Source organism: Nicotiana tabacum, chromosome 23 (assembly GCF_000715075.1).
Source record: "Nicotiana tabacum cultivar K326 chromosome 23, ASM71507v2, whole genome shotgun sequence".
Lineage (NCBI taxonomy): Eukaryota > Viridiplantae > Streptophyta > Magnoliopsida > Solanales > Solanaceae > Nicotiana > Nicotiana tabacum.
Genome location: NC_134102.1, coordinates 71,974,514 through 71,998,666, shown reverse-complemented (window position 1 = coordinate 71,998,666; position 24,153 = coordinate 71,974,514). Strand labels below are relative to the sequence as shown.

General features: G+C 40.0%; 1 protein-coding gene across 1 annotated transcript; it reads right to left on the bottom strand.

The window, feature by feature from the left end:
- Positions 1 to 2,805: 2,805 nt before the first annotated feature.
- On the bottom strand, positions 2,806 to 3,246 carry LOC107762101 (putative mitochondrial protein AtMg00820). Its single transcript, XM_016580426.1, has one exon. It carries the CDS (start codon positions 3,244 to 3,246, stop codon positions 2,806 to 2,808), a length of 441 nt encoding a protein of 146 aa, XP_016435912.1.
- Positions 3,247 to 24,153: the final 20,907 nt, after the last annotated feature.

The window sequence follows — 24,153 nt, the reverse complement described above, 5'->3', positions numbered from 1 at the left end:
GTTAACAAGGGCTCAGGTTCTTCAGTCCTTTTCTTTCCACTTGCTTCTTCTGAAAGAGCTATGACAATGTTCCCAATGGTCATAGAGCATTCAGATCCCTCACTCATATTCTCATTCTCTTCCTCACTTTATTCGTCCACTCCTTCACTCTCACTTTCCTTTTCTTTATCCTCACCTTCACTCTCAGAATTACCCTTTTCTTTACTATTATTTTTTTATTCTGTAGAACCATTCACTTGTTCACCTATCCTATCATCTATCTCACTCTCCTTCTCTTCACCAAAATCTCCATTATTCTCACTGTTTTCCTCTTTATTAGCTATGTCCTGAGTGGTATGTTCCTCATGACTGCCCACAACTCTTTCTTCCTTTTTACCCCCATTATCATCCTCGTCCTCCGTCCAACTGAATGAAAAACCATCAAATGCCTCCTTTTGCATTGGTTCTTTACTCCCATCCCCCTCAACCACAAGTACCACACTAGTGGTATCTACCTCTTTATCCAGATCTTCTGCACTCTTTTCTACAGTGAGTTCCTCCACTTGTGGTTTATCACTTGTGGGTAGAAGAGTGTCTAAGGTTGCAACATCTATAGTGGATACCAGAACATCTAATTTTGAAGGAGGGAGTTATACCTGACTTGTAGTAACTAACATTGATTCCCCTTGAACCATAGCTTCTTTGACCACTGTGTCTACTTGAGCAGTAGCATCAGGCACTACCTTGACATTCTTGATAGATTTTCTTGGAGTAGCCTTGGTCTTGGTTGACTTAGAGGTATTTTTCTAAGTAGGCACAGATGCATGGGTGGTTGGTTTTGGTAGTGAAGGTGCAGTGGAGGTGGGGATGGTGAGAGCAAAAGGAACAGGGGATAATGGTGTAGGTACCATTGAGGATATCGATGGAGAAGGAGCAGGTGTTGGTGCGGGTTCACTTGATGGTTTGACACTTTTCTTTGATTTGGGCTTCATGTTCTTGGATTTGGCTTCAGTCTTGGATGATGATTTGGCTTTAGAAGGGGTTTGGCTAGATTTAGGCATGATGATCAGAGAAGAAAATCGATGAAGGGAGAAGAGAGAATTATTTCTTGATTCTTGCTTAGGGTTTTAGAGAAACAGTAAGGTCTGAGAAGATAATCATATGGGGCTTTTAAAGACGTTACTCCTGATTTGACTAGAAGAGAGAGGGTGACTGAGTTTGAGTTCTAACGGGACTCTTATAACGGTTACTTTGACTGTTAGGATTTTAGGAGTAATTAAACTTTAATTGCTCTAGGATTCCCCCTTTTTCTTTGACTAAATGACAACTATAAATGATGCTAACAGGATTAGAAGTCTGAGCATAGAAATAATTTAGGATATTAAGTCCCAGTGAATTAAGACAAGATGGCACATACTTGAGTCAAAGAACTAACTCCTTACTTGTTTCTGCAATAAAGCTTCAGCACTACACATTAGTATTATACAACATAGTTATCAGCCAGATTTTTCTAAGTAGGTGAGAGTGCTTAATATAAGCATGAGTCTGAATCAAACACATTGTACTTGACTATCAATATCTAATTATACTTTTTCTAGCCAATCATTGGGGTTCAACTAGTTGGAAGTATTGATTAGACCTAGTCTAGTCTGTTCCGTACAAAGTGATCCCTACCTAGAGCTTTAGTAAACATATCTGCAATTTGATCTTCAGTTTTACAAACGTTAATTGAGATATTCCCTTTTTCAACATTGTCTCTGAGAAAGTGGTGTCTAATGTCAATGTGCTTGGTTTTCTTGTGTTGACATGGATTTTTAGCAATGTTTATAGCACCAGTGTTGTCACAAAAAATGGGAACACAATCAACAAAAATACCATAGTCCCTTAGCTATTGTCTTATCCATAGCAACTGAGCACAGCAGGATGTTGCTGCCACATATTCAGCCTCAGCTGTGGATAAGGCCACTAAGTTTTACTTCTTTGTTCCCCAAAACACCATATAAGAACCTAAAAAATGAGTTGTTCCTGGAGTGTTTTTCCTGTCAACATGAAACCCTGCATAGTTAGCATCAGCATAACCAACTAGATCAAAGCTACACCCTCTGGGATACCATAGGCACATGTCAGGAGTCCCCTTGAGATATTATAGTATCCTTTTGACAGCCTTCAGGTGAGACTCCTTGGGATTTTCTTGAAATCTTTCACACAGTCCCACACTAAACACAATATCAAGTCTGCTTGTTGTGAGGTACAACAGTGACCCAATCATTCATCTATATAGTTTCTGTTCAATATTGTTTCCTTCTTCATCAAGGTCCAGCTTCGTTGCTATGGCAATGGGAATGTAAATGGACTTAGAGGAGTCCATGTTGAATTTTTTCAGCAGTTTTTTTATGTATTTCTGCTGATGTTTCATGGCTTGGCCCCAATAGGTGTTTGCTTGATTTGCAGCCCTAGGAAGAAGTTCAGTTCACCCATCATGCTCATTTCAAACACATTCCCCATCATCTCTGCAAATTCCTTGCACATTGCTTCATTAGTAGCCCTAAAGATAATGTCATCCACATATACTTGCACAAACATAATATTCTTTCCTTTGCTCCTCAGAAATAGAGTGTTGTCCACCTTTCCTCTTACAAAGTTGTTGGTTAAGAGGAATTTTGAGAGTCTTTCATATCAAGCTCATGGAGCCTGTTTCAATCCATATAGGGCTTTATCTAACTTGAACACATAGTCAGGAAATTATTCACTTTCAAACCCAGGAGGTTGTTTAACAAACACTTCCTCTTTCATATAACCATTCAAGAACGCACTCTTTACATCCATCTAATATAAGGTGAACTCCATGTTTGCAGCAAAGGCTATCAACATTCTTTTAACTTTCATTCTGGCTACAGGTGAAAATGTCTCATCATCGTCAATGCCCTCCTCTTGATTATATCCCTGAACCACCAGTCTGGCCTTATTCTTGGTGATATTTCCTTGTTCATCCAGCTTATTTCTGAACACCCATCTGGTACCTATGACAGTTTTGTTCTTGGGTATTTGTACCAAGTGCCAGACCTTGCTTCTTTCAAATTTATTTAGCTCCTCTTGCATGATTATAATCCAATATAGATCTTTTAGAGCTTCCTTGATGGTCTTAGGTTCAACCTGTGAGAGAAATGTTATGAGTGCACATAGATTTCTCAGAGATGACCTGATTTGCACTCCTGCATTTGGATCAGAGATGATGTTCTCAAGAGGATGTGAACTTTGATTTTCCATGGCCTGATCTGTATACCTAGAGAAGATTCACCCAAGAAGTGACACAAAGGAATAGGTTCAGTAGGTATGGCTTCATCAGTCTAGTTAGCAGTCAGAGTAGTTCTCTCTTCTTCTTGTTCCTCATGATCACTGTCAATTTCCTTGTGGTCTCTGGATCCATCTTCAAAATGAGGTTCAGATTCCTTAGGAATTCCATTACTAGTGAGTCCAATATCATAGTCTTCATCCTGCAGACCTTTCTCAGCCAAATTGTTAGATTCAGAAAAGATAACATAAATATTTTCTTCTACACACATAGTTATTTTATTAAAAACTTTATAGGCCTTACTATGTGGAGAGTAACCCAAGAAAATTCCCTCATCACTTCTGTCATCAAACTTACCTAGGGCTTCTTTACCATTATTATGCACAAAACATTTGCACCCAAATGCTCTCAGGTGAGTGATGTTGGGTTTTCTCCCTCGAAGTAACTCATAGGGAGTTTTCTCAAGAATAGGTCTGACCATGCATCTGTTCAGCAAGTAATAGGTAGTATTGACTGTCTCAGCCCAAATATTTGGGCAGTCCACTAGCAATCAACATGGTCCTCCCCATGTCTTCTAGGGATCTATTCTTTCTTTCTACAATCCCATTTTTTGTGGAGTTCTAGGTGCAGAAAAATTATGATCAATACCATATGAGTTATAGAACTCAAGGAATTTGGAATTTTCAAACTCAGTTCCATGGTATGTTCTTATACTTAATACATTACACCCTAGTTTCTGTTGAATCATTCTGACAAATAGACAGAAAACATCAAAGGTTTAATCTTTAGATCCCAAAAACAAAGTCCATGTATACCTGGAGAAGTCATCTACAATAAAAAAAACATACCTCTTACCTCCTCTGCTCCTCACTTTCATTGGTCCACGAGCATGAGGAAAAGTGCATCTCTATGCCTCTATGTCATGTGTGCATGCCAATGCCATGTATCTTAGAGATGAATCATGTACTCACACTCTCAGAGTACACAATCTCACTGTCTCGCATCCTCTCTCACTATGCTCAATGCTCAGCACACTCAATCACTCAGCACTGTACAATATATATATATATAGTCGACTGCACTCACTAGGGGTGTGAAAACTCCGGAGGGGCTCCTTCAGCCCAAGCGCTATATCGATGTGGCGTGCAACCCAATCCCATAAAATATAATCAATATATTGCTGCGGCGTGCAGCCCGATCCCATAAGGTATAATATAATATGTTGCGACATGCAGCCCGATCCCAAAATGTATAATATAATATGCTGCGGCATGTAGCCCTTTCCCAAAATATCACTATCACTCAGGCCATCGGCCTCACTCAGTCATCACTCTCTCTAGTCTCACTCACAGGCTCACAATGTCATGAAAACTAACCCGACAACAATGATATGATGTATCAATAACAACAACTGAGACTGAGATATGATATGAATGCATGATTATGACTGAGTACGAAATATCAATGAAATCAGTGAGATGACAGCAAGAAACGACCACTATGGGTCCTAACAACATCAGCATGAAGCCTAAATATGATATTTAGCATGATTGACAGCTCAATTACTTTATCGCATGGTGAAAACACAAATATCAACAAACTAGGGCCATTATACAGTGCCATGGAAGCAACAGAGTCCCAATTCACATGGTGCACGCCCACACGCCCGTCACCTAGCATGTGCGTCACCTCAATACCAATCATATAATACGTATTGCGGGAATTCATACCCTCAGCACTAAGTTTAGAAGAGTTACTTACCTCGAACAAGCCAAATCCAATACCCAGCAAGCCAAATGATACTCCAAAAAATACAATCCCATAACGACCATCCGAATGGCTCGAAACTAGCCAAAAGCAACTCAAATACATCAAATAATGCAAAAGAAAATAAACCCAATCGATAAAGGTCGAATCTTTAATCAAAATCCCAAAATGGACAACAAAGTCAAACCCGGACCCGTGCCTCGGAATCCAACAAAACTCACAAAATCCGACAACTCATTCAATTACGAGTCCAGCCATACTACTTTCACTCAAATCCGACTCCGAATCGATATTCAAAACTCAAAAATTCACTTTTATGAAATTTTAGACAAAACCCCCAAATTTCACTTTGAAATCATCAATCAAATGTCAAAAACGAAGATAAATTCATGCAATATAATCAAAATCGAGTATAGAACACTTATCCCAATCCATATGGTGAAAAGAACCTCCAAAGTTTGTCCAAATCCGAGCTCCCCAACTCATAATATGACCAAATGAATAAACCTTCGATATTAAGTATTTTTGCCCAGTTGTTCTGTCTCGTTTTGCATGACAAATGATTCAAAAACTTTCTCTTGATGCCTCTAATGGATTCCTTGTGACATTTCAGTCAAGTTAGGCTTTTGAATCACTCCATTTGACCTTATAATGAAGGAGATATGTTGGTTTCAATATTTGGAAATGTGCAGATTTTTAAATATGAAGTCAGTGGTAATTGCGTAATTAATCTCACAAATCTGGCAACCCAATGTTTAGTAAAATGACCATAAAACCTCATACGATGTCCAAATTCGACGATTATTTTTGCTACGGGTCCGTAATTATGATACGGATCTAATACTTCAATCAAAGCAGAAATTGGTGCTCATTTGTTCAATATGATATCATTTATGCTTGAAGAAATGACATCGAAACATAAGAAAAACGAGCGCACCACAACCCAAACCTATCCGAAACTCACCCGAGCCCCTCAGAACCCCATACGAACATACCAAAAAGTCCCATAACATAACACGGACTTACTCGAGGCCTCAAATCACACATAACAACATCAAAACGATGAAACGCACCTCAAATCAAACTTAATGAACTTTTGATTTCCAAAAACTCACGCCGAAACATATCAAATCAACTCGGAATGAACTCAAATTTTGCACACAAGTCCTAATACATTATACGGAGCTACTCGTACCCCCAAACTACCGAGCGAAGTGAAAATGCTCAAAACGACTGGTCGGGTCGTTACATTCTCCCCCACTTAAACATACGTTCTTCCTCGAACGTGTCAAGAGTTGTTCCCAAAACCATCAAACCACCATATAACCTTACCATGCATATACCCGAGGATGATCCCATGTCACCCTATCCCATACATGTCCCATAACACAACATAACTAAAATTTCTCAATTCAACATAGCCCACAAGCCTTAGAATCCAATTTCCAACACCCGAAATTTCTTATAAGATCTGAATCTCGCAACCTGCACACCGTATAATTCTGAACAAGTTATACCAAACCGCAACCATAATCCAAGTTACAATCACAGGATATACCACATAACTCAAATACCCATAGTAAATTTCTGATCATAGTAGCTGCTCAAAACAACCCGATTCCGGTAATAACCCTCATATCTAACAAAACCTCACTCTAAAACCTTCGTACACTGCCGATAATGAAAGAACACGCAGAAACTCATAACCATTCATCAAATCAACAAGCCATGGAGCTCCTTCTCCTTCAACAAGAACTATAGCCAATTCCTAAGCTGACTTCCGATATTATCCTTCCAAATTTACAGCAATCAAATTCGATAGAACCCATCCTAGATCCGACGACTCCATCTTATCGAATACCCACTACTCTACTAACACGCAACACCAATACTACTCAGAACCACAAACCGTGCAATCCATGCACCAATAAGCAACAATCCAAATGTATTCAATCATAAAAATGATTCAATCAAGAGAACCGTCCTGTAAGCTCAACGGGTACTGCCATAATGAAATGCTAAGAACCTCATACCTCAACATAACTCTGTTGTACTAAGCGACTCCATCCAAACGCTGGTCCATATCATATACCTCGAGCCACCCTGCTCAAAATCAATAAACACGCAAAATTTGACATCAAGTACCCAAAGTGCATTACCATAACCACGGAGAATCAGATGACACAATGCCACACCACACCCGAAAGAACATAACAAATATGCCCTCAATCATGCAATACCCAATTACTCATCTCGCTCAATTTCCGCTATAAGACCACAATAGAACCTCACCATGTGTGCCTAAAACCAATGAATCACAACTCCTCGTAGCATAGAAGAGTAACTCACAGAAAATTTCAGAACACAAATAAGCTCAGCAATACCGAATGGCACATCCCTCAACAATAGCACTACGGAGCCAACCAATTCGACTCGGTGTAGAATATACATCCTAATTGGGCCTACCAATGGACCCCCAATCATCTCCGGGCACCCACAAATAGATTAATAAACCTCTGAAAGCCCTCAATTACTGAATCATAACATATACTATCATCTGGCTAGCTTCAGCCATGACTTCACAGTCCACAACCATGAAATAATCCGCTCCTGAGAACTCCCAGTCTTCAAATTCATAGAACACATGAATCACCCTATCTGATCCCAACTCTACCGCCAGAATGCCTAACACATCTCTCATACACGATCATCCCACGAAGAATACTTCTAAAATTCTTCCGTGCCACATAGAAAATTTGAATATCAATAGTTGATCAACCAGGAGAGTGTTGCAGTACAGTGAGGTATCCATACATCAAAACACATTGCCCCTTCTAAAATGTATACTCTCATCAAGCCATACCAAATAATAATATCATTTACCTAGTCATTTGAAACCGTATATGCTGCCTACAAATTTATGTCCTTCCCTTCCAAACTGACCTGTGACTTTGTACTTGCAAATCTCAATCCCACACAACTCACCGCATCTACCATGACATCCTGTGAAGAGTACAAGATTCTCATAATCAACTCTGAGTCACAAGCAGAATTCACATCCGATCAGTCATAAACCTTCCATTTGATCATGTCGCGGAGAGAATCCCAATACGCACGTATTCTTCATGTCGGTAGGAAATATACTCCTTGAACCGTGGTAGAAACCATTGAAAACTCTTCGAATCCTATTCACACATCACCAAGCTATCAGAACCAAATCTCTCTAACTCCACCCAGCCACGCAAGACGCCATAACCCAAGAGCATTACCACGAAACACCTACAGAGACTAGCCACGTCATCAATACCCAAAGAATCGATCATACCCATTACTGTGCTAATCCACCCTACTACCAGGTGTCCTATTTCTCCAAGCCCTTTCCAAATCGCCTTCAAATTGATACTTCTCCTTGCTAGAACACCACGATCCCTAACAAACATTTCACCATATAATAGACCCTAGTGTAAAACCACAACGCCCTAAGGCTCCTAAGTCGCTGACTTCCCTCTTAAGCACCCTGAAGCACCACAACTGAGACACCCACTCTAAAGAGACCTTATGTGACCCTAAAATTGTTTCCTTCACCTTCTTGATACTGAAATGCATAATCCACAATGATATAAAAATGCCACAAGTCTCGACACCGTCTAATGAAACTCTCAGTTTCTTGCCATATACAATTCTTGAAAATTCCAAATCACTACATATAAATCTTGAATTCATTAGAACCATTCTCGAAAGTCATCCACTCTTCTCAAATATCAATTAAACCGACCAAACGGACAGAACGACATGTGCCACATTAGCACACCAACACCTAAGGGAGTAACCCACACTCCTAAGCAACCGAGCAATTCCTACTCCATGTACACTACATACTTTACGAATAACAACTCAATAATTCAATGATTCCCATATACCCATAGAGTATAATACAGCCTGTATCCAGAAATTTCCATTACTCGAGTCATTCTCAAACTCCACCTCTGCAAGTCATAATTAATTCACCAGTATACCTCGAACTGAAACCAATACAACACATAATCATGCAATCAACTTATCAATAGCAGACTCCCCCACTTGGCTCAAAGCCATAGATTAAAACACATAATAACTGACAATGCCCATACTTTATTACTACAACAATACCGCAGTGAAATTTAACTGAATCCTCCTTAAGCTTAGGTACACACCCACATAGTACCTCAAATCATCTGCAATCTCGCATTAACCTTTGTAATAGTCAAGCCAACATTCCACTAGCGATCCAAACCCAAATTGCAACATCTATCATTCACTGGTAAAAGATAACTCTCTTCAAAACATCATAGGGATCACCCAACCTCAGGACACCTCGCAGGAGATAACCCACCAGCTTAGCCTCAATTGACATCTCTTATACCTTTTCACAGCCACAACTACTAAGCAATCACTTAATCTTCCTGAGTCTAAACTCATAACACGACATGAAAATTTACTTCACTCCACAACTAAACAACATGAGAGGTCCTTCAACACACCCATAACTCGAGGCCATATGCCAAATCAAGGTAGAAATCAAACACCCAATAGTCCTTGCTACATCTTAAGTAAACTCTTCTCATCACATTCGAACAATCTGAACAAATCTCGCAGTCACATCATACTCACCACATAGCCATCCATCCACCCATCGAACCACGAAGTCCATTCATAAGGAAACTACCGGACGTATAAATCCAAAAGCACGTGCTCACACAAGCGAAATCTCCGTGCTCAGGCTACCGTCAAAACTCGGTCTCAAGTTCTCTAGACTGGCCCATCATCAGCATGCCAAAATCACATCTCGCACCCCAACCATGGAATCACAAGTCGTCGATGCACAGCTGATATCGAGCGCTCATGTGAGCATACTAATGCATGGAAGGAATTCAAAGAGTTACGCTTCAAGCTTAATCAATGCCGCACGATAAGGAAAATAATGATGGTTAGTATATCCTAAATGTCCTGTAGCCTCTCGAAGATAGGTATGGACGTCATCATACCGATACGCAAGACTTTACTAGATACTTGCTCATGACTTGTAGAACCTATGAACCTAGAGCTCTGATACCAACTTGTCACGACACCAAATCCACTAGTCATGATGGCACCTAACTCAACCCGCTAGGTAAGACAACTAGTAACTATCCAATTCCAATGATATTAAAAGGACAAATAAACAATAGTAAATTTTGTGAATTTTATATATTTCCCAAGGACTGGTAGTACAAATCATGAGCTTCTAAGAATAGAATTTACAAAGCTAAAATGAAATAATACATCGTCTGTTTGGAAAGTACATAAACAGAGTTTTATAGATCTAAAGCTACCACGAACAAGGGGCAGCTTTAACCAAAATGCAGGTACATCTTCAGCTACCATCGAACGTAGCAACATTAGCAACCAACATCTGCACGCAAGGTGTAGAAGTGTAGTATGAGTACAACCGACCACATGTACTTAGTAAGTAACAAACCTAACCTTGGGTTGAAAGTAATGACGAGCTAACACAAGGTTGGGTACAATACCAATATTCTACAACAGTTCATAACAACATAATACCGGTAATAAAAGAGGTATCTCGGAAGTAAGATTCTTAGCTCGTTCACAGTATTAGAAAAAAAATGGGTATGCTTTTCAAGTATCTCAGTGAAACCCCAAATCTTTTACCAAAAATGCCAAAACAATACGAGTAAGTTTGAAAACTATAATTTTCCCAAATATTCTTTCCACAATAAATAAGATATTTCATTTTCTTTCCATCTAACAAGTAAAAAATACCTCTCTATGCCCACATATCAATGTGTAAAAAAAAGTCATGAATGACGTGATACTATATAGCATGAGGAAAAGTGCATCTCTATGCCTCTATGTCATGTGTGCATGCCAATGCCATGTATCTTAGAAGAGGAATCATATACTCACACTCTCAGAGTACTCAATCTCACTGTCTCGCATCCTCTCTCACTATACTCAATGCTCAACACACTCAATTACTCAGCGTAGTACAATAACCGCTGCGGCGTACAACCCGATCCATATATATATATATAGTCGACTGCGCTCATTAGGGATGTGTAGACTCCGGAGGGGCTCCTTCAGCCCAAGCGCTATATCGCTGTGGCGTACAGCTCGATCCCATAAAATATAATCAATATATTGCTGCGACGTGCAGCCCGATCCCATAAGGTATAATATATTATGCTGCGGAGTGCAGCCCGATCCCAAATGTATAATATAATATGTTACGTCGTGCAGCCTGATCACAAAATGTATAATATAATATGTTGCGACGTGCAGCCCTATCCCAAAATGTCACTCTCACTTAGGTCCTCGGCCTCACTCAGTCATCACTCTCTCTAGTCTCACTCACGGGCTCACAATGTCATGAAAACTAGCCCCACAAAAATGATATGATGTATCAATAACAACAACTGAGACTGAGATATAATATGAATGCATGAATATGACTGAGTACGAAATATCAATGAAATCAGTGAGATGACAGCAAGAAACGACCACTATGGGTCCTAACAACATCAGCATGAATCCTAAACATGATATTTAGCATGATTGACAGCTTAATTACTTTATCACATAGTGAAAACACAAATATCAACCAACTAGGGCCACTATACAGTGCCATGGAAGTAATAGAGTCCCAACTCACATGGTGCACGCCGACACGCCCGTCACCTAGTATGTGTGTCACCTCAATGCCAATCACATAACACGTATTGCAGGGTTTCATACCCTCAACACTAAGTTTAGAAGAGTTACTTACCTTGAACAAGCCATATCCAATCCCTAGCAAGCCAAACGATGCTCCAAAAAAGGAAATCCCATGTGTAACTACCATCCGAACGGCTCGAAACTAGCCAAAAGCAACTCAAATGCATAAATAATGCCAAAGGAAACAAACCCAATCGATAAAGGTCGAATCGTTAATCAAAATCCCAAAATAGACCAAAAAGTCAAACCCGGGCCCGTGCCTCAGAACCCGACAAAACTTACAACATCCGATAACTCATTTAATTACGAGTCCAACCATACTTCTTTCACTCAAATCCGACTCCGAATCGATGTTCAAAACTTAAAAATTCACTTTTATGAAATTTTAGACAACCCCCCCCCCCCAAATTTCACTTTGAAATCATCAAGCAAATGCCAAAAACGAAGATGAATTCATGAAATATAATCAAAATCGAGTATAGAACACTTATACCAATCCATATGGTGAAAAGCACCTCCAAAGTTTGTCCAAATCCGAGCTCCCCAACTCATAATATGACCAAATGAACAGACCTTCGATATTAAGTATTTTTTCCCAGCTGTTTTGTCTCGTTTTGCATGCCAAATGATTCCAAAACTTTCTTTTGATGCCTCCAATGGATTCCTTGTGATAGTTTAGTCAAGTTAGGCTTTTGAATCACTCCATTTGACCTTATAATGAAGGAGATATGTTGGTTTCAATATTTGAAAATGTGTAGAATTCTAAATATGAAGTCAGTGGTAATTGCGTAATTAATCTGACAAATCTGGCAACCCAATGTTTAGTAAAATGACCATAAATCCTCATACGATGTCCAAATTCGATGATTATTTTTGCTACGGATCCGTAATTATGATACGGATCTAATACTTCAATCAAAAAAGAAATCGGTGTTCATTTGTTCAATATGATATCATTTATGCTTGAAGAAACGACGTCGAAACATAAGAAAAATGAACGCACCACAACACAACACAAAAACCCGAGTACCTCGGGACCTCGTACGAACATACCAAAAAGTCCCATAACATAACACGGACTTACTCGAGACCTCAAATCATGCATAACAATATCGAAACGACAAAACGCACCTCAAAGCAAACTTAATGAACTTTCGACTTCCAAAAACTCACGCCGAAATATATCAAATCAACTCGGAATGAACTCAAATTTTGCATACAAGTCCTAATACATTATAAGAAGCTACTCGTACCCCCAAACTACCGAGCGAAGTACAAATACTCAAAACGACCGGTCGAGTCGTTACAACTCAGTATCACAAAGATTGTCTTTAGCCCCTTTTAATTCTTTTTCAAACTTATCCTACAGATTACTCATTTTTTCCTTAGCATGTATATCAGGAGACTTCTCATTCTTTGAATTAAGCTCAAGAATCTGGTTCTTAAGGTCTTTGACTTGTCCCTCTAGATTAGTTTTGTTAAATTCAAGCACTCTGAGATCAAGTCTGACACATGAAAGATTGCTTATTAACTAATCATTTCCAGCACTCATTTTATCCATTTCACTCATCATGGCCACAATTATGGCCATCAGTTGTTTTTTAGACATAATATGAATTTTTTATTTCAAGTTAGAGATACTTACCTGGTTTGTTTCATCTTTACTTTCTGAATCACTCATGGCCATCATTCCTATCACTTCTTCTTCTATTTGGGTTTCTTCAATCGCCATCAGTGCCACTTCGATGTTTTCATCTCCAAAGCCAGATTCCAAGGTCCTCCATATATCAGGTCCTTTGCTTTAGCATTTTTCTGGACTATCTGACAATCTTCATCATCTTATTCCTCTTCTCTCTTGTTGCACTTGTTACCTTCACCATCCATTTTGGCCGGGAGAATCGGTCCATGACTGACAATTACCCATAGATCAAAGTTAGTGGCCTGAAGGAACGTTTCCATATATAGCTTCCATTCATCATAGTGGTGTCCATAAAATAAATGAGGTCTTCCAATGTGCATTCCAAGTTGTACTGGAGGATGTGTCTCCACTTTCTGGTGTTCATCAATTACAGCATAGAGACTTATAGCCTCATCCTCTTTTTATTCCTCTTTATCACTTTCGCTGTCCTTGTATGTTGCTAAGAAGGCCCGCGTCATTGCTTCAGTGAATCCTTTACCTAGGATTTTTCCTTTGTTGGAACCCTTTTCTCTCATCTTCTCCCATTTTTCCTTTTTAGCTCATTCTTTTCTCCACTCAATTTCCCACATTGGACAGTCCTTGACCATGTGATCTAGCTTGCTACACTTGTAGCACCCATCATAATAGCTTTGTCAATCTGTTTAGGCTTACCGTCGGTCTCTCTCTTAGATGCACTTTTAGAGTTCTTCATGAACCTCTTGAACTTAACAAACATTGCTAGGTCAGGATCATCATTATCAGATTCATCTTCCTCAGATGCTTTAATAAACAAGGCCTTATCCCTCTTTGGTTCTTCCTTGCGCAGTTCTATCTTCCTCATTTCATGAGTCTTTAAGTTTCCAACCAACTCATCAAGTGAGATTTTGTCCAGCCTTCGCTTCCTAGATCAATGTGACTTTTGATTCCCATGAAGCTGGAAGGATCCTTAGAACTTTGCTGACCAACTCTTCTAAGGTAAACATCTTTCCAAGTTATTTCAGTTCATTAGTTATTATGGTAAACCTAGTCATCATCTCCTTGATGGGCTCAGACTCCTTCATGAAGAAGAGCTCATAGTTTCTCATAAGTAGTTCTATCCTGGATCTCTTCACTTGGTTTGTTACTTCATGAGCAATTTGGAGAGCATCCCATATCTACTTTGCATTAAAGGGAGTAGAAATTCTGTTGTACTCATCAGGACCAAGTTCACAGATAAGGATTTTCTTATCTTTTGCATTCTTCTCCATCATTCTGAAATCTACTACCACAAAGTCAGAGGGGTCCTTGGGAACTGTTTCATTTTGTGTATTTTGTTTTGTAGGAGTCAATGGACCTTGGTTCACTATGGTCCATAGTTCATAGTCTTCAGCTGTCAGGAAGTCTTCCATTCTTGCTTTCCACCAACTGTGATATTTTTCATTGAACAAGGGTGGTCTAGTAGTTGATTGTGCTTCATTAATTTCGGGTGGAGCACTCATCTTGCTTCCAAGATCTCTCTAGGTGTTAGCCGTATGTGTGAGAGAACCTGATCTTATACCAATTGTTAGTTTGAGTGCCTGTATGAATTACTAAAGAAAATATTTCTTTACTGTGTTCCTTAAATGTGAAGTAAAATAAGCAGTAAAGTAAACACATTGATTTTTACGTGGAAAATCACCCGGCTCAAAAGGTGCAAAAAGCACGACCTACTACGTAGAATTTTCAACTTCAACTCCACTAGAACACTAAGCCAAAATCTATCAATTACAAGACTGTAATTCAATACTCTCCAGTACTCCTACTACGACTACTTGATTTACAAGTTACTCTAACTTGTAAAGCAAACACTCACTCCAACTCACTAATTGTTTGTGACACTTGATTACAACTCGATTTCCTAAAACACATTCACTAGACTAACTCAAGAAGAACACAATACTGGTACTCGACTAGAGTGAATAAAATGTAGTTATTCAGTTGATGTGTAAAAGGATAATCTCCGAAGTCCAAAATAGATAGTATTTAAATGGTTGGACTTCAAGATCTTCTAGGAGTCCTATGCATAGTCAGCTTCTCGTTTGATAGGACTCCTACTGTTCCAAGGACTCCACAAGTTTTGGGACTCTTATATCTTACTAATTTATTCATATCTTCTTGGGCAGTAACCCTTATCACCTGTAGCAACCTTCTTCCACCAAATTTGGACCTGGGTAACTTTGAGATAAAGTTACTATCTTGCACAGACGTACAATCATCAACTAGAGGAGCTGCTCCTTTACCCTGAGGAGCTCGTTCTTAGAACAGTTAAGCAGCTACGTTGAGGACCTGGTTCTTCGAACATTGCATCTAAACAAACTTTGTTAATCATCAAAATCTCCAAACTCAAAAGTCAGAAACTAAAATGTTGTTTGCCATGAACATTGAAATAAAGCTTGCGAAAGTTTTGATTACCCTAAAAACGGATAACAATTGAATTTATATGTGATTTTAAGGATATGTGGATTAATTCAATATGCGTGATTAATGATGTTAGATTAAACAAATGAAAGACGTAATAAATGGCCAAACCAATGATAAAAGTTATTCCAAGCTCGGTTGATGGCTTAATGAGGAGCCTGCCCTCGATTCCAAGCTTGCACTTATGAAGAACTTAAGAACAAAAATAAGAGCTTTTAACAACAAAGAGAATTGAAATAAATTACCTTGGAATGCGTGTTACAATGTCCCCTATGAATAATAAGCTTCCCCCTTTATATAGTAGGAGAGTTTTACCCTAAGTATAATTCTAAGAAAGGTAAAAATCATTCGTTTTGCGTACAAAAATCAAGCACACAGGCTCAAGTGCGTACCACAGAATTCTATCTGCGGCTGTAGAATATGAAGAAGAATCAACAGAGCTTCAGTGTAAAGTGCAAACCACCCAATAATAGTGCGGTCGCAGATGTCAAAGTTCAGAGAGTTTCAAATTCAAGCCCAACAAGAATTGCGGACCGCACTATAATTGTGTGGCCGTAGAAATCAAATGTGCGGCCGCACCCAAAATTATGCGGACCGCAGAACTCAAGAGATGCGGCCACAATCCAGAATTGTGCGGCCGCAGAATCCACTCCTGTCAAGAGCTGAAGAAAAGTGCGGACCGCACACAGAATTGTGCGGCCGCAGAACCTCCAAAAGGGTAATTTTGTCCGAAAATTTCAGCTTTGTATAAATAGACTACTTTCACGAAATTAGGTCAAGTTTTGAATACCAGAAAGTCTGTAGCCATTTTTCTTTACTCTTTTAGGCAACTTTAGTTTATATTGTTGATTTTACATTGGATTTTCATTATTAATCATTCAGTATGAGTTTTCTCATCTTTTCTTCTTTATTTTCTTCAATATCCACTATGAGTAGCTAATTTCCTATCTAGAGTTGTGACCCAACCCTAGTGTGGGAACCTAATGGGTGTTTGATTTAGGTCTTGATTATGGTTGGGTGTGTATTATTTTGCCTAGTTCTTGCTATAATTGTAGATTTAATGGTTGCAAACATTGGTTCAAGCCTATTTGACTTGGTCTCTACTTGAGAAAGAGAGACTTAGTCTAGGAAAACTTGGCTAACAAGAGTTTGGGATGAAATCAAGAGATTGATAGTCCCAATTAAAGGGTTGAACATAGAGATAGTGAAACCCGACTTGAGCAATTTGTCAACTGTTTAGTTCAATACCCATTTGGACTTAAGAATGCCAAATTGGGAAAAACTACTCTCTTACCGAGAGGTATTGAGTGGATATTTGAGTGTTGATTACTATAATATACCCTGACTAACGAAACTCGCTCTAAAGCCTACAACCCGTTAGGTAAACACCTAGGTGGAAGTCACATCCCTAGACCTTTTACAAATTTGAAAAACAACAACAAAAACATTCTTCTCTAGTTTCATATTTTTCAATTGCAATCCTTAGTATAATTTTAGAAGTAAAATTAAAACAAAGTTTGTGGAAGTGCAACTTAGAGAATTCACGTGCTTAGACCAAATACATACCACTAATCCCATCTACGCTCCCTGTGGATTCGATCCCGACTCCTAGTTGGATATTATTATTTCAATCGACCGCTTCACAACCCCAATTTGAGGTGTGACTTGGGCGAGATCAATTTTTGGCGCCATTGCTGGGGAGCATAAAAACGGATTTAGCTATATATTTGGTTTTGTGTGTGAATTATCTTCTTGTCCTTCTGTGTTACTAATCTTTTTGGTGAAATAATCATAGGTGAAACAATGGCTCTCAATAACAATGATCCTCTCGGAAACATGCCTTTGGGAGATGTGGACGTGGAAGATGACCAAGTTGAAGAGGTTCCTCCTGAACCTCAAGCAAATAGACGAGGCCTACCACCTCAAGACAACGTTCCCGTTCCACCCAACCTCCACCAAGAGCGGCTTCACACCTGGTGTTGACGAATGAAGGGTATGCAAATGCCATAGTACCGCCTCGCATTAGGGTGGGTAACTTTCAAATCACAAATGTTATGCTCACGTTGCTAGAGCAATGAGGATTCTTCACCGGGGCTCCGAATCAAAATGTGTACAAACACTTGAAAGGATTTGTGGACACTTGTTGGGGAGTAAACAGACAAACGTCTCCGAGGATGCTTTAAGGTTGAGGCTATTTCCTTTCTCACTATGGGGGAAAGCCTTGGATTGGTTAGAAAGGTTTCCAAACCATTTCATCCATACATGGGATGAATTGGCGGAGAAATTCATTGCCAAGTTCTTTTCTCCTGGGCATATGGCTAGAGACGAGATTCTGGCATTCAAACAAGAACCCAATGAGCCTTTGCATGAGATATGGGAGAGGTACCAAACTATGGTGAAAGTGTGCCCGAACAATGACATGACGGAGGCTATGATTCAACAAACTTTCTATAGGGGGGTCAATACTACCAATCAATGCGTGGTCAACCAACTTGCCGGTGGAAATTTCATGACAACACCATATGCCGAAGCTTGTGAGATCTTAGATGCAATGGCGGATACTTCATCGGCATGGCAATGTACAACAAATGTTCCTCAAGGTGATCCAAATATGATTCACCTACATAAAGAATTGTATGATCATGGGCAAGCAATTCCTAAGTTGACCACTACAATGAATAAATTAGCCAAAGCTCAACTTCAATAAGTTCAAGGTCCTAAGCAATTAAATGCAATGGAGGGTGTCAATATGATGGTAAACAAGAGAAGGCAAAAGGGTCAACAAGTGCAAAACCGTGTGGAACAATATGTGCAAGAAGATAGTGGGTTTGACCAAGATGAATCTTACAATGATCAAGAAGAGGAAGTACAATATGTGAACAACTTCCAAGGGCAAAGAAACAACTCTCAAGGCCCGAATCAACAACAATGGTGATCTCAAGGTAATTACGGGAATTGGAACAATCAAAACAACCAAGGTAATTGGAACAATCAAAATAATCAAGGAAATTAGAATGGTCAAAACAACCAAAGAAATTAGGGTGGCAATAGTCAAGGATATTGGGGAGGCAACAACCAAGGTGGATGGAACAATAACCAAGGGAATTGGGGGTCAGGCTTTCAAAGGCCCCCGATGTATCAACAACCAAGCAACCGGCCTCCTTATCCTTCCCATGGTCCTAGCTCTTCCAACAATGAGATAGGACGAATTGAGAACATGTTTAAACAAATGATGGAGAAGAATGCCGACTCCGATGCTCAACTAGCCTCTCACAATACTTCAATTCGCAATTTGAAATTTCAATTGGGATAAATCTCGCAAGCTTTGAATACTCATTCTAAGGGGGAACTACCAAGTGACACGGTGGTGGACCCAAAGGGTAGGAACAACATGGGATATGCTATGGCAGTGACTAAAAGGAGTGGAAAAGGTGGGGATGCAACCACCTCAAGTCAAATAAAAAATTATGGATGGTGAACTAGTGATTCAAGAAGATGAGATTCCAAACAATTTGGTGCAAGCCAATGATGAAGTAAGAATTGATATTGATGACAATGTGGAGGAGACTCAAGAAGAAGTGAACCCGTCTAGGGAGCACATTGTAGAGATACCGAAACTGGTAGTGCCAAAGGCTAAGGCACCAATGCCAAGGCCTCCTCCTCCATACCCTCAAAAGCTTGCCAAGAAAAATGGCGAAAACCAATTCAAAAAGTTCATTGACATAATGAAACGCCTATCTATTAATGTGACATTGGTTGAGGCTTTGGAGCAAATATCCAGTTATGCAAAGTTCATGAAGGAAGATCCCGGCACTCTCACAATCCCTTGTACTATTGGAAGTGCCGACTTTGCAAAAGCTCTTTGTGATCTTGGGACAAGTATCAATTTGATGCTCTATTCGGTTTTCAAGACTTTGGGAATTGGGCAACCAAGACCCACATCTATAAGGTTAGAAATGGTGGATCGTACTATGAAGAGACCATTGGGTATTATTGATGATGTGTTGGTTCGTGTTGATCAATTCATCCTCCCGGTGGACTTTGTGATTCTTAACTGTGAAGTAGACTATGAGGTGCCTATTATTCTAAGGAGACTTTTCCTTGCTATAGGGAAGGCTCTTGTTGATGTGAAAGCCGGTGAGCTCACTTTCCGGGTGGGTGATGAAAAGGTGGTTTTCCTTGTGTGCAAATCTATGAGGCAACCAAATAGCAATGAAGTTTGTTCGTTTGTGGACTTGGTGGCCGATGTGATTATTGATGATACTAGTGCCATAATGAATGTGGATGATACCTTGGAGGACGTTTTGTTCAACCTTGATGATGATGAGAAGGATGGCTATGTGGAATATGTGAATGCATTGCAAGGAATGGGGTTTTACACTTATGAACCCCGCAAATTGTCCTTGGATCTTGAAAATCGGAAGACTCCTCCAACAAAGCCCTCAATCGAGGAGCCTCCCACTTTGGAGTTAAAGTCATTGCCTCCACATCTTAGGTATGAATTCTGTGGCCCTTATTCTACTTTACCGGTTATTATTTCCTCTTATTTGACTAATGTGCAGGTAGATTCCACATTGGCGGTGCTACAAAAGAGGAAGAAAGCTATCGGATGGACATTGGCGGATATTTGGGGTATAAGCCCCGCCTTTTGCATGCACAAAATTATTTTGGAGGAGGATGCCAAACCCTTCGTTGAACATCAAAGAAGACTAAATAAAGCAATGCAATAGGTGGTCAAAAAGGAGATCATAAAGTGGTTGGATGCTGGGGTTGTTTACCCTATTTTCGATAGTTCGTGGACCTCTCCGGTGCAATGTGTCCTAAAAAGGGGGGGGGGCATGATGGTGGTCACCAATGACAAGAATGAATTGATTCCTACAAGAACGATAATCGGGTGGAGAGTGTGTATGGACTATCGCAAGCTCAACAAAGTCACAAGGAAGGATCATTTCCCACTTCCCTTCCTTGATCAAATGCTTGATAGGTTGACCGGCCATGCTTTTTATTGTTTCCTTGATGTGTATTCCGGTTACAATCAAATTCTTATTGCTCTGGAGGATCAAGAGAAGACTACTTTCACATGTCCCTATGGTACTTTCGCATTCTCGCGGATGCCATTTGGTTTATGCAATGGACCAGTGACTTTTCAACGGTGTATGATGGCCATCTTCACGGACATGGTGGAGGATTCCCTTAAGGTCTTCATGGATGACTTTTCAGTGGTCGGGAATTCTTTTGATGATTGCTTGAAAATTTTGGATAAGGTCTTGGCAAGATGAGAAGAGACGAACTTGGTACTTAATTGGGAGAAATGTCACTTCATGGTCGAGGAAGGAATTGTCCTTGGCCACAAAATTTCAAAGAATGGTATTGAGGTTGACAAGGCCAAAATAGAGGTGATTTCTAAACTTCCACCCCCAACATAAGTGAAGGGGGTGAGGAGTTTCTTGGGTCATGCGGGGTTCTACCATCATTTCATCAAGGATTTTTCCAAAGTGGTGAACCCCTTGTGTAATCTATTGGAGAAAGATGCAAAATTCAATTTCAACGGGTATTGCATGAAGGTATTTGAATTGCACAAGTCCAAATTGACAACTACTCCTATTATTACAGCACCGGACTGGAGCTTGCATTTTGAGCTCATGTGTGACGCAAGTGATGCGGCGATCGGAGCAGTTTTAGGGAAACGTATCAAAAAAATCTTCAATCCGGTCTACTATGCTAGTAAGACCATGAAAGATGCCCAAGTCAATTACACGGTGACCGAAAAAGAGCTCATTGCTATTGTTTTTGCTATGGAGAAGTTTTGCCCATACTTGATGGGTACAAATGTGATTGTCCACACGGATCATGCAGCACTTCGGTACCTAATGAGCAAGAAATATTCAAAGGCGCGGTTAATGAGATGGGTGCTTTTATTGCAAGAGTTTGATCAAGAAATCCAAGACCGCAAAGGCATTGAAAACCAAGTGACGGACCACTTGTCTCGCTTGGACGAGGAGGGGAGGCCACATGACGGCCTTTAAATCAATGACTCTTTCCCCGACGAGCAACTTCTAGCAATTTCAATGACCAAGATGCCATGGTTCATCGACTTAGAAAATTATCTTGTGAGTGGTATTGTACCGAATGAGTTCTCTTCAAACCAAAGGAAGAAACTCAAACGGGATTGCCTTGACTACTATTGGGATGAACCGTACCTCTTTCAGATTTGTACCGATGGTGTGATTCGAAGATGTGTACCGAAGGAGGAATAAGTGGAAATTCTTGGTGCTTGCCACTCTTCACTATATGGTGGTCACGATGGTGGAGCGAGAACGGCGGCGAAAGTGTTGAGTTGTGGATTTTATTGGCCTACTCTCTACAAGGACGCAAGTGATCTAGTCAAGTGTTGTGATGAATGTCAAAGGGCCTGTGAGATTTCTAAGAAAAATGAGATGCCCCTCACCACCATCTTGGAAATTGACATTTTTTATGTGTGGGGGATTGATTGCATAGGACCATTTGTAAGCTCTTGTGGGAACACCTACATTTTGGTAGTTGTGGACTATGTGTCAAAGTGGGTTGAGGTCGTGGCTCTACCCAATAACGAAGCTCGAAGTGTAGTGGCATTTTTGAAAAAGAGCATCTTTACAAGATTTGGTACTCCAAGGGCCATTATAAATGATGGGGGATCGCACTTTTGCAACAAAGCTTTTGATTCCTTACTCACCAAGTATGGTGTCACTCACAAAGTCACGACCACATATCACCCTCAAGCAAGCAGACAAGTGGAAGTCTCCAACCGGGAGATCAAGAGTATTTTGTCAAAGACAGTGAATGCCAACCGGACGGATTGGTCGAAGAAACTTGATGATGCTCTATGGGCCTATAAGACGGCTTACAAAACACCGATTGGGATGTCTCCATACCGGTTGGTGTTCGGGAAAGCTTGTCACTTTCCGGTGGAACTTGAGCACAAGGCTATGTGGGCATTGAAAAAGCTAAATTTTGAGTGAGATGTCGCCGCCAACTTAAGGGTGGCACAATTGAATGAGCTTGATGAATTCCAGTACCATTCATATACAAGTTCTTCCTTATACAAGGAGAAAATGAAGTACCTCCATGACAAGTACATTCGGAACAAGGAGTTCAAAGAAAGTGATCTTGTGTTATTATTCAATTCTCGGTTACGGATGTTTTTGGGAAAGTTGAAGTCTAAATGGAGTGGCCCATTTAAGGTTGTGAGTGTGACACCCTTTGGTGCATTAGACTTGAAGAATAAAAATGATGAAGTGTTTAGAGTCAATAGTCATTGAGTGAAGTATTATTTGGGAAAAGTTGATGATGGCCACATCGTAGGATTGATTCATTTCAAGTGATTGATGGTAATATGTGTCATGCCGCGACGTTAAATCAGGCGCTTCTTGGGAGGCAACCCATGTTTCTTTTTATTTTTATTTTTCTTCTTTTTTAGATAGGTCTTGTTTTGTGCTAAATGGTTTTGAAATATGTTGCAGAAATGAGTGTGCTTTGCAGGAACTGTGCTCGGGAAAAATGCGAAGTGTGGAAAAAAGTGTGGACCGCACAATCTTGATGGCCACATCAGAAAGGAGTCTGCGGCCGCACAATTCATTGTGCAACCGCACAACTGGAGATTATAAATTGCAAACTCTCTGAAGTTTGCGTGTCAGATAAATGGCCGATCTGCGGCCGCACATGGAAATGTGCAGTCCGCACAAAAATATGCAGCCTCACTCAGAAATGTGCAGACCGCAGATCGTCAAAAAGGGTAATTGGTAATAGGTAAGGAGTGCGGGCCTCACATAAAATTATACGGCCGCACTCAGCTTAGCATTTTTGCCCTAGTCGGTCAAACTATAAATAGCAGCCCCTTCACACTGGTCAAACTTTACATACTCTGAACACTTAACACAAAAGCCAGCACATTGCACTTAAATTGATTCAAGCATCTCACACTCATTTCATCTTCCTTGATCCTTCCTTGCATCGCTACATCACTTGTAGGTTCGATTCATCTTCAAATTTTTCAATTTTCTTAATTTTGTTCATAGTTAGTGTAGTTATTTTTAGGCCTAATGTCAAATTCATCATCATGTGTGCTTAAAATTATGTGGGTAACTTCCTAGTTGCTAATTGGGGGATGGGTAAACTGTGCATCATGTTTAATTTGCCAATACCATGTCTAAATTTTGTAAAACCTAAGTTCAGTGCCGTCTAATTTTGAATTGTACGACCGCACAAGAAA